The sequence below is a fragment of the Heliangelus exortis genome, chromosome 5 (assembly GCF_036169615.1).
Source record: "Heliangelus exortis chromosome 5, bHelExo1.hap1, whole genome shotgun sequence".
NCBI lineage: Eukaryota > Metazoa > Chordata > Aves > Apodiformes > Trochilidae > Heliangelus > Heliangelus exortis.
This window is the reverse complement of record NC_092426.1, coordinates 22568582-22583753: the sequence shown is the minus strand read 5'-3', so window position 1 is coordinate 22583753 and position 15172 is coordinate 22568582. Positions and strand designations below refer to the sequence as shown.

The window sequence follows — 15172 nt, the reverse complement described above, 5'->3', positions numbered from 1 at the left end:
CTGAAATATCTCATTGCCTGCTATTGAATATGACATCATGGAGCAGAGTGTTTTGATGCGTGGCTCTGTTGATTGAGAAATAATGCTGGAGGCGATTGTGAAGTATAATGTCAGCCACGGCCCTACAGATGTTTAGATGCATGAGGCTCTTACATGCGGGTAGTAAAACTGTCTGTTTGCAGATGGACAGGAAGGGCAAAAATAGTGATCATATAAAGCTATCTAGGAGGTTTCCATACCTTCTAGATAGGAAGCAGAATTATATTTTCTGTGAAAAATGTCCGAAGGTAGAGAAAATTGTTGCTTATCGTTGTTATGTTCTTAGGTTATTTTCTGAGAGGATTTATGAAATATCAAATAGATTTAGGCATTGTTCTGATGTATTCTTGTGGCAAGTACATTTGCTGCTATGACAGGGGAAGATTTGAAACCTGTTTTGAGAATGAACATAGCAATGCTGTCATCTGCCTATATATAGAACTGATTCCTGCCAACTAAGCCCTGTCTGGTGTTTCTGACAGAATCTTGCTTAGCACCCAGTACTGCTGGGATTCCCCAGAGCTATCTGTAAGGCTTGTGGTGACATCATGTTCTAGGATTGTGCTGGGCTTGGCCCCATCTGATCTGTCACTGATGAAAGCTTTGCTTGTGTGATCAGCAGGCAGAGAAGTTGAAGTAATGAAATTTTCATCCGAAAGAAACCAGGACTCTTCCAGTCTGTTTTGTCAGTGGTAGGACTTTCTCTCTCTCTCTCTTTCTCTCTGTTGACCTGATGAGGCAATTTCTTTGCTGTCCACACTGGGTGTTACAGCTGAAGAGGTGACAGTCAAACATTTTCCCCAACTGTACCATTGCCAAGGAAGTAAAAAGTGAAGGGAGTTACTTGTTCCTGTATTTAAGCCCTTATGTTTCAGTATTCCGCACTCTGGAGTAGAGGCATTAATGATGCAAGATCCTTCTTGCAGTTTCTTCATATTCGCATATATATTTCCCATATATATTTCAATCACAGAAGTATCAGGTGTAGGCAAGAATTATATTAATGTGCTAATGTTGATAAAGGGAGGCCCTTAATTTTTACCTGCATGAATCTTTAACTCCTGGCCATGAGATATTTGAGTTACACCTGAAACAAACATGGCAGCCCTCGAGAGCCCTCAGGGGAGAGCCTTTCTGATATATGGCAGCCAAATGTACAGGCTATTAATTCTTAGCAGCATACAAAGCTTGAAAGGCCTGCCATGCATTTAGGAGTTCACTGAAAGATTTTAACCAGGTGTTTTTATTATATTTTCATTACTGCAGTACTAATAGAGCTACCCACAGAGAATGCTAGTTTGGGACTCTTTCGAACACATGATTTGCTTAGCCTGCTTAGCTTTGGGCCTAGTGTAGTCTTCCAGAAGCATCAAAAGCTAATTATTAAGAAGATGCATGGGTATATTTATTGTATTCTATTTAAACTTCAATTCTTACCTTGACGCATTGATCTCTTAAAGTGCTACTATGATGTGTGATTTATATGTAGCACTGTAATGAAGTATTCATGAAATTTAGACATAAACCAGGAAGATTTAATTTCAGGGCTGAGTTTTTAATGAAATTTCAGAGATTTGTGTACATGGAGTCATAAGGACTGTATAACTGAGAATATTCCTAAGAAGCAGAGAGCAAGTAGAGAAAAATGGTGAGGTTCTTCAGGAATCAGTCTGAGGTTGATTTTAGAAATCAATTGAAGAATGACACAAAATGTAGGAATGTGATCATGAAACTTGCTGATGGAAAAGATTTGGGGGGTTACTATCATGACAGGAAAGTACTGAAATAAATATGGGAAGAATTGGATGAGATGGAGTATAGGAATAATATAGCTAGGGTGAAATTCAGTAGCACAAAGTGCAAAGGTATGCTTTTAAGAATCGGTAATGTACAGCAGAAATTTTCAGCTGGGTGTTCATCAACTGGAAATAAATTATAAGGAAAAGTGTCTTGAATGCATGTTGATCACATGCATGTATGAAAACACCAAACATGGTCTAGAGTTTATAATTTCAGGTACTTCTGAGGCTTCATGTGAAATACTGTGTTCAGTTGCTATCACCCAAGTTCATGGAAGTTAAATTGTGACTGTGGATATGAGTTGCTACTCTCATCATGTCAGCAGGGTGGGTGCTTTGTTAGATGACACTGAAATATGTGGATAGTTCACATAAATAAAGCGAAATCTGTGAAAGGATGTAATTGCTATTAAGAAATACATTCAAGGTAGGAAACCTATTAGGGTTGAAATTCTTTAAGATATAGGCTAATCCTGAAGAAAGAAAAAGCAAATATAAACTGCTCATGAATGAAGCTGGGCTAGGTAGTAAGAGAAGGTTCCTAGTTATTTGAACAGTAATTTCTGGAATAATATTTCAGGACAGTAAAGGGTTGAAAGTTCTAGTTTGTTTCAAGTTGAAACTTTGGTAATTTTATAGAAAAAGTTAGGACATTGCCTGTGATAGAAGGGACACTAAAGCCCATTTGCTTCTACATCTTCGTGAAAGGGAAAGGAGAAATCCTGCTTGGCAATTCAAGGGACAGCATGTATTATCTATGGGGGAAACTATGAGGAAGAGTGGAAACTGGGAGAGCAGAATGCTGGAGAAGAGGATTTAGGCCAAGATGACAATGAATTGAATTAGCCAAAGCTTTCAGCAATTTCTCTTACAACAGATGCATATGCTAAAATGACTACCATTGTGAGGGCATGAGAAACAGTGTCCCTCCCAGTTCTACTCTAGTCCTCAGTTCATGCTCACAGCTTCCTGACATGTTCAGCCAGCTGCACAGCAGATTTTGCTGATGTTCTTTCATTCTTTGGTGGTGCCTTGCTCAATGAAATTTGGCTTGTGTCCTTGGGTCAGCAGGGGAATAGGTCACTTTCACAGATTAATTAATTCATTTCCAGTGGGAATTGCATGGCCTTTGTTATAATTCTGGCACCAGTACCAAGTCCTTTTATTTATTTTATGGTCTGTTGTTGTGGTATTCAAAGTGCTTGTGAAGACAGAAGCCCAAGTGAGCCTTGAATTTGGTTTAAAAATACACAGTTGTGCTGGTGTTCATGTTATTGGCATTTGCAATAGAGTATCTAAGGCTGTGAAAAGGCAAGGAGAGCATTCCGTTTTTAGAAATGAACTTAGAGAGTCTTTTGTATTCCTGCAATACCTACCCCATCTTGCTGAAGTGAGGGTCTCCTTGAATATCCTGATGGGGTGAAGGAGTTCTTCCTTTGAGCTTCAACATTGTGCACCTAAGAGGTCCTTGCTGACTGTACTTTGGTCCATTAGCTGTGCCTGACTGCTGTAACTCTTCCTGTTATAACTCTGAAGGTAGCTGACTGATTCTCTTGGTCCACAGCAAAGTTCAAGCTCGCAGGGCTTTCTCTGCTTACCTACAGCACGTTCAGTTGCGACTGATGAAGGAGGCTGGTGACCAGATCCAGAATCCTTCCTGGGCTGCCAAAGAGGATGAGCAAATGGTAAGAAGCCTTGTGCTGGCCAGATTGAGAAGCCAAGCTGAAATCTGCCTTGAGAGTTTTGAGATCAATTACTGTCCTTAGAAGAACTGAAGTCCAACTGATATTATAGTTGTCTAACTATGTTCAGCTGCCAGTGCCATATTTTAAATATACAGGCAAGGTGGGACTGCTGACTGACATCAGAGCAGTGATAGAGTAGACATCTCTCAATGACTAGAGTGTGGTTGATGTTCAAGTTGCTTTGCCAGTTCTCCTTAACTGACCTCTGGGCTTACCTGCTTTTCAATTCTTTTAATTTCTTTTAAGATTACTTGGTAGTATCTGGGTTCTGCTGAATTAAACAAAGCATAGATATACTCAAATAGAACAGGCACCCAGTTAAGCTTTCTCTCCTATCTACTGTTTTAATTTTTGCAGGTACCTGTCCTTAGGAATCTTCCTTGTATTTTGGGTAGAACAAAAAAAAAAAAAAAAAAAAAAAAAGCATTGAGGATAAAAAGTTACTTCATAGCACAGTTGCTGTTTATTTTCTGATTTTTAAAAAATTTCTTGTGAAAAAAAGTGGTAATTTTTTCTAGATGTTATTTTAAGGCCCTATATTTGGCGTATATGCATTTTAAAGAGTGCAGCAAGACGAGATCACCTCATAAATCTTCCTAAAAGAGCTTCGTACAGTAGGCTCTTGCGCTTTCTCCAAATCCAAATGTATTCTTCCTGAATGCATGTTGCAGGGAAACAGTCAGTGCAGTTCAGAGATAAAACTGCGTGTCAAGAATAATTACTCAACTCAGTGGAAAATTTTACCTCTGCTCTTTCCAAGTGGAAATTAAAACTGGCTTTTTGAGAGTCACTTTGTCTGCTCTACTGTGAAAAATAATGTTTAAAATAACAGATCAAACCAGCCTGGAGTAATGGCAGTGAGAGGAAAACTGTGAAATCCAATAGTTTGGTTGTGAGGCTGCTCATTTATGCATTAACAGAGCTCCTAACAAAAAGCAAATCCCGAGGGGAGACAGAGAGGGTTCAAAACACCCACAGGATGCATCTTGCCTTAAGATCTGCTTTGCCATATGTTTCCCCCCCCATCAGAGGTGAAACCGACATGATGGGGGACTGGAATTGCATGGCTGTAGATGTAGTCATCTGTTGTTGTGGAGAGGCTGTGGCAATAAAATACATAGATGGGAAGTGATGAAATGGGGCTATATCATTGTAGTGGAGGTATCTGACCAAGGTCCCCTCCCCTCTGGGAGCACCAAGGAAGTTTTATATCACTACACTTCATCACAGGCTTTCTTTAAACATTACAGCTTTGTTTCTGGAAATGTTCTCCTAAGGTATTGGACATTACAGGTTATTCTGTGTTGTTGCTTCTTTTTTGCTGTTTGTTTTTTTGCTTTCTTCAACTGCCATGCTTTTGAGACAAACGGTCCTGAAGTATTCCCAGTTCTGATCCACCTCAGGCAAGGCACATCACCGTTATTCTCTCCCACCTTGGATTTATGGGTTTATATTAAAAATACTCATTGCAGAGTGCTTTTACCTGCCAGTTGTTATTTTCTCTGGACAGCATGTTTAGTTCTCATGAGCCATTAGCTTCTGTAGTACCTCTCTTCTCCCCACATCTTGCAGCTGGTCTGTTGTTAACTCTCTATCTCTTGCTTGCAGGAGCTCGTTGTACGCTTTCTGAAGCGAGCTGCCAGCAATCTTCAGCAGTCTTTGAGGATGCTGCTCCCCAGACGTCATTTAAGACTAAATGATCGTCGTCGTATCCTGGCTCAGCAACTGGGCGAGTTCATAATCTATTACAACAAGGTGATTAATTCTTTCTTGGTTTTTCTTTTGGTAGCCTCTTTTAGATTTCTGTTCTCTTCTGAAGTATCTCCTGCTGGTTGCTGTCATGGTCAAGGCAGCAGGCTGTTTTAAAGGCACTGTTCTGTAATTTACATGATCTGTTTGCATCCAGTGTGCATCCAGTAATGGTAGTTTGCCCGTTCAGATTTTCAAATAGATAATATTGCTACATTATATGTGCAGTCGAGTAATCACATATAAAAGTGAAAAAATATCTTGGAATTAAGTGGAATTTAACTGGCAGTTTTCTTTTACCTGTCTTTAATGCTAGTGCTATTCCCATTTCTCCCTATTTTTATGATGCTTCTTTACAGAATTTTTTTTACTCAGAACAGTAGGAAAAAGGTATTTTACCATTTTTTGCTATACTGAGAGACTGCTAGTTATCTGTGTGGGAGTCTGTGCTGAGTGATAAGGGGAAGAAGTTCCTAGTTTAAATAATTTTAACCTCTTTAGATGTAGAAGATGCTGTGCTTAGCATAGTGGTTTTATGCTAATCCTTGTTGTGCAAAACAGCTTCCCCTTTCCTTTGTCTTCTAGCATTTCTTTAGTGTTAAAACAAGGGTAGCTTAAATTTTGCTTTCAGAGGCTGCTGTGCACACAGGCCTCCAAGCTCCTTACTTGTTAGCAGAGGATGTTCACTTATATTAACTTTTTCAGAGCTGACATCTGGTAGCTTGATCTGTCAAAGCATGGTTGGTACTGTACCCTGTTTGTGCCGGGGAGTGCTTTGTACACCTATTGCTCACTGAATTACTGTGTTAGGAGTAACCGCAAAACACTCGGGTGGCCCTGTGGTGAGTGAAGAATGCAGCTGCTTTGGATATAATTTCCACTCAAATTGTATTCAAACATCAGGATTTTCTGCTAACTCTTGAGTAAATTAACAAAATAAAGCTGTGTAGCTGGTAATAAATCAGTGCATAAACATATTTTCTCAGTTAAAACAAGTGAGAACAGGTCACTTGAGGTTTTAGGATGTACATGTTTAAGCCACTAAGAGACTCTTAAGCTATGAGGTTTTTTTGATGTCTGATTACAACATACAGACTTTGTTCACTGACTTGAAACTTCAGATTTAGTAGGGGACTGGTACTAGCCCTTATGTATCCTCTGTAATGATACAGAAATAAAAATACTAACTTCAGTAAGCTAAGTAAAAGAAATCTCATGTTGCCCAGACTTTTACTTAAGTAGTGAAGGGGAAAGACATGTCCCAGAGTGGCTTTTTCTTCCCCCTCTTGAATTACCTTTCAGAAGATGTATCTAACCCTTTCATCCTGGGAATGCTCAGGGTACTTGTAGGAAGCATTGAAATGGAGGTCATGTCTGGTCAGATAAAGCTTGTATGCTGGTATTGGTATTTCAGACAGCAGTGTAGTTGCTTGCTTGGTTTTCAGTTTTTCTTGGTTTGTTTTGATTTTAAATAACAACAACATTTTTGTCAATACAAGCTCTAGTGTCATCAAGTTCTAATGGTGTAAAAGAGAAAAATCATTTGTATCTGAGAGATCACTCCCATTTTCATGTAAAAAGGCTTACTATCTTTTATTCCAATATATTTAAGTGTATAAATGCATATTTGCCACAGGCTGTACTGTTTCGCTTTCTTTGCTTTTGCTAACGCAGTATATTTTTGGTATGTAGATAAGCCCTTGGCAATTTACTGCATGCCAAGAGAAATTAACTCAAGAGGAGAGCTCCTAGTTTACAGTAGGAAATGTGTATGCCCTCAGCAGACCTCCTTGATTGAGTTTCTTTAATATATTTTTATATATTTGTCCTTTCTTGCTGAGTGTATCCTTTTGGGACAGATGCTCAAATAAAAAGCTGTTTTGAGGAACTCTGTGACAGAAACAGCAAAAGTAGAAAGGGAACAATACCTGTAAAGAATGTTTTGGTTTTTTTTTCCCTGCACACTTCCTTATGTCCCAGAAGGGTATGCTTAGCATACTGTCTGTTGGGCTCCATTCTGTTGCACAAATTAAAGTACTTATAATTTGGCTCTTTTGGAGCTGATGGACTTGATTTCTCAGATCCCATGGAATTGCTTTTTTGTCTTCTCTGAGCTGTAGCTATGCCATGAATCATAAACTACATAGATACACTCACTGATACTGCTTATTAACAGGAAACAGAGCAGATGGTTCAGAAGCAGTCAAACAAGAAACTGGAAGAGGAGGAGGGAGTGAATCCTGAAGGTTTTCAAAACTTTCTTACCAGGGCAAGGTACGAGTGGATTTATTCACTTTGATAGAGAATCTCCCAGCCCTGGAGGTGAAGGTTGTGCTAAATTGTACTGACTGTACTAAAGAAGATCTGATTGATCCGAAGGCCTCTAGATAACTTTATTGACGGTAGTCCCTTCTTTTGCTTTTCTTCTATTTTCTCTTTCCTCCCTTCTAGCAACCAAACACTTGTCTTATCAGCATCTGGTACAATAGATGTCTGGACCATTAAGTAGATTCCCAATGGATAGCAGCAGTTGGTCTGGTGAGCTAATGGTCACCTTCCCTGTGATGTTGCAGCAAATGTGGCAGTACTTTGGAAGGAGAAGGAAACTAGAGCTGCTGTGCAGATGGCCTTGAGATGCTGTGGTTGAACAGCTGTTTTGGCTTTCACTCTAAAGTTTCAGCTCTCAGAAAAAAATTTCTCATGTTTGCTGTCTCTTGTCAGATATTCTCCAGGTCTGGACTTTCTGAGGTTGGGGAGGAAGGAAGGAGTTTAGATTTTGTCTTCATCCTAGACTCTTGTTTAGCCAATAAGGGAGTGCAGTTACTTTCACAATGAAAAAGCAGCATTTTCTAACTGCATGATCTGAACTTCATCTGCATTAAATTTACAAGAGTGTCAGTGCAGTACAGTGAATGCAACACTGGATAAAATGGGTAATAAATGTTGCCACTTAATAAGTGGGGTTGTCTCATTGACATCTAACTATCTAACTTTGATATCACATGGGAGAAAAGGTGTGCCCTGGAGGTTCAAACTCCAGTAGGACCAGCTCTAGACATTGCTTTTATCAAAGCTCAGGCCAGCTAAGACTAGTGCAAGTGTCAGAGGACATTTTGAAGGACTAACTGCCTTTATGCAATTTTTTTTCCCTGTGTTATGTTTTCTTGTGTTACTGGCACTGTTATTCTTGCATTTGGTGCATGCTCTGCCATATACCTGCTCACTAATGCTGATGGCAGCACTATAAAGCAAAAGGAAAGCATGTTAGGTATTAAAGCAATGAGAATTACAGCTTGCACAAGTTCTAATGTGAATGGCCAAGGATCTGATGCTTGTTTGGGACCAATAATTGTTTAGGAAATCAGGGAGGGCAGTTAAGCTCTCTTCTTGTAAAGAAAATGAGAAACATATACAAGTTTTGAGACATTCACAAAAATATTGACAATTCTACTTGTTTGTCCTGCAATTTTGGCTAATTAACAAGCTTTCCCTTCCTGTTTCATTCTCTCTCCCCTCTGCTGAATTGAAACTATGAGTGATCATTATAAAAAAGAGGCTGAGCTGAGTTCTCTCATGAACAGAATAGTTGCTTGTTTTAGACAGCACTGGGTAGCATTCACAAATTTATCTGTGAAATGAATCTCTCCTGTTGAACTGATCTCCCCATAAATGTGTTTGGAGTTTTCACTTGCTCTTTCTTTATCCTGGGAAGGCTCTTGAATGCCTTGAATTTCCTACTGTGTAAGAAAATGGCATTTCAGTGGGAATCTTGTGTTTAACCAAGGCATGTTCCTTTCCTTCTGCTCTTAGCCTGGAGAAGTGAGAGAATCGTTAGCTTGTCTAGTCTAAACTTTTCCCACTCCTCTCTCTAGTGTGTTTTTAATTTATTGCCTTTGATTATTATCTGAATGCAGAAGAGCTTAGAATCCTCACTTACATCCATTTTTCTCTCCTTATTGTAGTGAAAGTGACTTGGAGGAAGTGCTGACATTTTACACACACAAAAACAAGTCAGCAAGTGTCTTCTTAGGAACAAACTCCACAAGCACAAAACCCAACAACACTGCTAATCAGTCAGAGAAACAGGCTCAAGGGGGTAAGTGTTCTAGGCACTTCTGAGATGCTGCTGCCCAGACAAATTGAGTTTAATTTGTCTGTGGAAAGAGAGCAACCCCTCCAGAATGTTACTCGGGTTTATTGAAGTTGCATATCCTTTTTTTGTTGTTTGGTTTGTTGTTTCGGGGGTTGGCTTTTTGTTTTTTGGGGGAGAGGGGGTAGGTTGGTTGGTTTGTTTTGGGTTTTTTTGTGTTTTGTTTTTTTAAATTCTCTGTATATCAGACTAACTGCACTCCTATCTTTTTTGCCAAAGTGCAATGGGATGAACCTGGGCTAGCATTTTTAAGGAACTAAATATGGTGGCTTGTAACTGAAATGAGAATGTGCAAACTGAAGGCACCAAGATTTGAAATGAGCAGAGAATGTTGAAATCAAAGTAAGGGATGAGAGAAATCAAGGCCTGTTTAATTGTGCCTACAGTGAGCATACCCCTTGGAGGGTATAGTTTGTATATCTGAGCCTAATGAGGCATTCCATGGAAGGAAGTGCAGTGCCAGCCATACGTAGACAATAGGCCATGCTACTTCACATAACAGCACAACTGTGATCAATACAGTTGCATGATCTACAGTAAATACTAGCAAAGGAAGTCCATTGTTAAGGTTTAAATTCTGTGGTCTTGCTGTAATGATATCAGGGTTTCCATTGCTCTACTTTCTAACTCCTTGATTTTTTTTGTTGTAGAGCCTACTGAGGTGGTGAAAAAAACAAAGGGTGATCAGTCCAAAAGTTCTGTTGCAGATCTGCCTGCAGAAGGAGCACCAAAAGGCTATAAATCCAAAGAAGTTAAATCAAGTTGTAAGTGAACTGTTAAGAAAACAAAAATGAATGCGCATAGTAGTTTTAAACAAAGGTTGGAACCTTCTGATTCAAATGCTCAATGTTGGGGAAGATGCTGTGGGTTTTTCTTTTAAACCCAGGAGAAGATACTGAAGAGTGATCAGTATGAAATGGTTACCTGCTTTTCTGTGGGAGAAAATCTAGATAAGACAATCTATGAAAAAGAATGTTTATAATGTAGAGTCTCTTCTTGTCTTTGGTAGATAAGGTTATTTTGGCTTAAGCATTTCTGAGCAGAGGCACTTTTAACATTTTGATACTATCTGATGGACCTGAAAAGTAGCTTTCTCATCAAGTGTGCTCATTATCTTTGTGTAGTTGCAGAAGTACCCACCTCCTTAAATACTGAAGTGAAATTACCTCTGTGCGGCCCTCCTAGCACTTCTTCTGGGGTTTCTGGTGCCACGTTCCAGAGAAGTGCCAGTTCCTGGATACCATCTCAGTCTTCAGCCTCTGAAAATTCACTGATACCTGGTCACCATTCATTGCCGACTCCTCCAGTTGGTCCCAAGCAGATTAAGTCCTCATCCACGTTACACTCCTCACAGAGCCCAGCTCCTGACAACTCTTCTGTCTTTACAAACTCGGTGTCCAATGAGGCGTCTGGCCTTGCAGGGTTACATCACTGTCGTTCTGGTAGCTACACCCTTGGCCCATTGTCATCTTTTCAGAGAGCTGCACAGATCTACAGCCAAAGATTGTCTCGACCATCCTCTGCAAAAGTAGGTGAGTGTTCTGGGGTGCATAATAACCTGCTGGTTCAGTATATAGATTGTGTAATCTCTGTTCGGGAGAAAGCAGAAGGTTCACGTTTCCAGAATTATGAGTCTTGTTGAATGGTACTAAATTTCTTATGGAAAAGAAGAGTGCAGGAAGCAGTCCTTGTTTTTGCCAAAGATGCTCTTCTATTGAGCAGATGAATGAGGAATCATGAAATCATTTAGTTTGGAAAAGACCCTCAAGACCATAGAGTCAAGTCCACCACAAAACCAAACCCCGAAGCGCCACATCTTCACATCTTTAAAATACCTCCAGGGATGGTGACTCCAACCACTTCCTTGGGCAGCCCATTTCCTGTGCTTGACAGCCCTTTTGGTGAAGAAGTTTTTCCTGATACCCAGTGTAAACCTTCCCCAGCACAACTTGATACTGTTTTATCTTGTCCTATCTCTTGTTACTTGGGAGACTAACAGTCACTCTGCTACCTCCTTTCATGTAGTTCTAGAGAACAATAAGCTCTCCCATCAGCTGCAAACTTTGAATTCAACTTTTGAACTTGTTTGAGAAGAGCTGCGAAACAAAGTATTGTAATTTTTGCTTGATTGTATTACTGTTTATCTGAAGTGATTTTAATGTAGTTCTGGTTAGTAGAAGTCCTGTCCCAGTCTATGTGCTGTTTTTAGTTCTGTGTTTCATTATAATGCACAGAAATGCTTTAGGAAAACCTGATAATTCTTGAATACTTAAAAGGTGTGTCAACAACACCTCCATAAAAGAAAGATCTGAATGAGTCATTACTGTATCTCCTTCTCTAGGACCTTTCAGCCAAGAATATCTTAGTTGAGTGATGCAAAGTAGAGTACAAATCTGAAGAGTAGAAGAAACTGTAGAAATTTATGAATGTATACTGTAATCTATTAGGAAACTTTGGAAACCCTGCACAGGCTAACAGCCATAGTCTTGATAATATATATATTTATTTTCAATGATGGTATACATTTACTTTAGGTTGTATGTCAGGATAAGTACATTTTCACTAGGGTTGCTGTAAATATATTGGAAACTTTTCTTACATTAAAATAAATTGGACTTCCCTGGTGAGTAGTTTATTTAAAGGGATTTTGTTTTTGGTGAAAAACATTATCCATTTAACTTGGGTAACAGCAGCCAGTATTCTCTGGAATTAGGTGCCATTAAATACTTCATGATAAATACAGAGAATACAGGTTTGAAATTTATAAAAGCTCATATAGGTAATATCCATATAGAAGTTTGGATTCTCCCTAGAATGTGCAGAAAGTGTCATACCTGCTTTTGTATTTCTGTGACCAGCGAGGCTGAGAGTCTGACATGCCACTCACTGAAGGTATCCAAATGTTTGCTTGGTAGGTTTCTGCCATCGCAGTCCAAGTGGGCAGCGTGTGGGATCAGCCAGGATGCACAAAGACATGGAAGACGCTTCTTCCCAGGGCAAATGTTACAGCCCCAGTATGGTAGCAGCAGAACTGCAGCAATTGACAGAAAAGCAAGCAGCTTGTCGGTATTCCCCAGTAAGCCACATCAGTCTCCTTACAGAGCAGGTATGTAAGCAGTAAAGGTAGATTCCCTGTGACAACACAAAAATCTGTCATAGGCTTCTGTGTCAGCACAGGGCTAACATTGCACATGCTGGAAAGGGTAAATTTCATTAAAAGCAATTCCTGTCATACTGTTATTTTGAAATGTTTACAGCAACCAGAATTTTAATTTTCTGTGGGATGGTAAGATTATTGCATAAGTCCTTTTACAGAAGAAATTGAGACTGAGCAGAGAATTAGACAATATGTTATAAAAACCCAAATCCCTGTTTGGTCTCCTTAAATAATAAGACCAAGTCATCTCAGATTTGTGCTTCCATGTGATGTGCCTTGTCATTCCTCCAGTATGTCATCACAGTACTGGGAATGGAAGTCTGCACAATGGGTTCTGATGTCAATTTTATATTCCAGTAACATTGTAAAGACATAATGAAGTACTTGCTACTATATAGGGTATGATAATCCTTTTGTAAAACTTCATAGTATAGATCAAATTTATATTGTCTTCTGCTAGAATTCTACTGATTTTAATCTTTCTTTTTGAATTGTTATGTCCTAAATGGTTACACACACAGTCATTTTTTTCTTTTTAATATGCTATAATTGTGTTCATCAGAGATGTTCAAGTTGGGCACCTCTCAGTTAATTAAGCTGCCAGCTGGAGGTTCTCCAGCATAAGCACTTCACCTTGGAATTTATTTTTTTCCCTCTTTACTTGCTAGGGACAAACAGTTTAAATATCTTCACTCTGATGCTTTGATTTTGGAAGCACTGCTTTAGCAGTGGTGTCTTGCTAAGTTTTCTGAGGCATGTTTGATAGTTGCAATAGTTGCTGCTACTTGCTCCTTCTTGCTTCTTTCATTTTTATGTTTGGATTTTTATTCTCTGGATTGGCAGTATGCCTTTTTCAAAGGGTGGGGTGCATTTATAACTCTAGGAAGCTGAATAGATTTTTTGGACCCTTCTGTGTCTTGTTCAAGGTTTTGGTTTAGTAAGGGCAGTTTCCAAAACTAATGCAGCCATTCTGATCTATACAGATAGGTCTTAAACTTTAAAAGGTAAGTCAAAAAACCGAAAACCTTCTTGTTGATAGATGCAGCAGAGAATATGATCATTGAATATACTAGTGATGCTAAGACCTGATTGTGCATCAGGCCAGACCCTACTTAGATAATTTGATCTTTCAAAGCCTGAAGCGGTATGGGGAACATCAGGAGAAGCTTATTTGCTTGTCCAGTAATATTCAGAGCTGTCAGTCTGGTTCTATTAATGAAATCAGAATTCAGCTTTTTTAAGCTAAAGTTTGTCACTTTGGTAGTGAAGCATTTTGATTCAGGAAATTCTCATTTGTTGAAAAGTAAACATATGAAGGGAACTGCCTCCTTGGTTAAGTATCTAAACAAGTATTTGGGGAAAAAATTAAATTAATCTCTTTCAGTCTTTTCAGAAAATAATTTTAAATTAATAAATTAATACACTTTCTCCCTAAAACCCCTTATTTCCTACTAAGCTGCAACTGCTGTGGTTTCTTAAGTCTGTCTAGAATACCCAAGTTTTACTCTTGCTGCCATTTATGTATGTATTAGGTGATTTTTAAACTTATGTATTTAGCTGCTAGTTAAATTAGGAAGTATAGAAGGGGGAGTCATAGAATGATAGAAAGCTAGGGGTTGGAAGGGACCTCGAAAGATCATCTGGTCCAACCCCATGCCAAAGCAGGGTCACCTACAAGAGGTCACACAGGAACACATCCAGGTGGGCTTTGAATATCCCCAGGGAAGGAGACTCCACGGCCTCCCTGGGCAGCCTGTTCCAGTGCCCTGTTTAATTGCTTAAGTATCATACCTTGAATTTCTGTGACCAGCAGGCTGAGAGAGTCTGACATGCTGCTCACTAAGGTATCCAAATGTTTGTTTGGTAGGTTTCTGCCATCGCAGAATTAATTAATTACATTTAATGGCAAGATTAGGACTATTGATTTGGAGGGAGTGTGTGAAAGAGAGCCTTTTGAAAACACTACTACTGCTATGCATTGTTTCTTTTCCAAGGACAAGAACTTCTGTGTGACAGTTGAAAGCCTTTGTGCTTTGGTTCCCTCTCTTGTGCCCAGCTGTGTCTCAGGGATGGGGGGGTACTCTGCATACATTACCTCCTTCCAAGAGCAGCTGGGAAGCTTGTTTTTCATTCCTGTTCGTGTGAGAATTACTTCTGGTATCTGTGTATTAGTGTGGGTCTCCTGGGTTCCCAGGAATGTAGTCTCAACAGCTGTGCTTGGAATGATGTTCCGTTCTGGTTGGGAGTTCACCTCTATCCCTCTCCAATCACTACTGCTGTTCACTGTTCCCTGCTCATGCCCAAAGCACCTATTTCATGTATTCTCTCTTATAGAGGGCAGAATACAAGAGTGTATTAAATAACTTTAGCTTATTAAGAATGAGCTGCTGAAGTGACAATTTTGAAATTTAGATTGTGTTAGTCATCTTGAGAAAACAAAATTTTTGTGATTACATGAGCTTGCTTTCTTGTCAGATTTTTCCCTTCGCTTCTGAAACACCCTATGGGAACTTCAGAGTGATACTCATAAAGC

General features: G+C 39.4%; 1 protein-coding gene across 8 annotated transcripts in view; it reads left to right on the top strand.

Moving 5' to 3' along the window:
- The window catches only part of TTLL5 (tubulin tyrosine ligase like 5), a 130267-nt gene that overhangs the window by 49899 nt on the left and 65196 nt on the right, over window positions 1-15172 (top strand). For 7 of the 8 annotated variants that reach the window (XR_011726294.1, XR_011726295.1, XM_071745950.1 and 4 more), the window contains 7 exons: window positions 3403-3523; window positions 5192-5338; window positions 7509-7606; window positions 9295-9428; window positions 10133-10246; window positions 10607-11014; window positions 12398-12588. Coding sequence is in view for 6 of the 8 variants with exons in the window: in XM_071745950.1 (XP_071602051.1) it covers window positions 3403-3523; window positions 5192-5338; window positions 7509-7606; window positions 9295-9428; window positions 10133-10246; window positions 10607-11014; window positions 12398-12588 (1213 nt within the window). In the remaining 2 variants the exon portion in view is untranslated. The remainder of the gene's footprint in view (window positions 1-3402; window positions 3524-5191; window positions 5339-7508; window positions 7607-9294; window positions 9429-10132; window positions 10247-10606; window positions 11015-12397; window positions 12589-15172) is intronic. The other variant, XM_071745949.1, reaches the window with a different exon arrangement.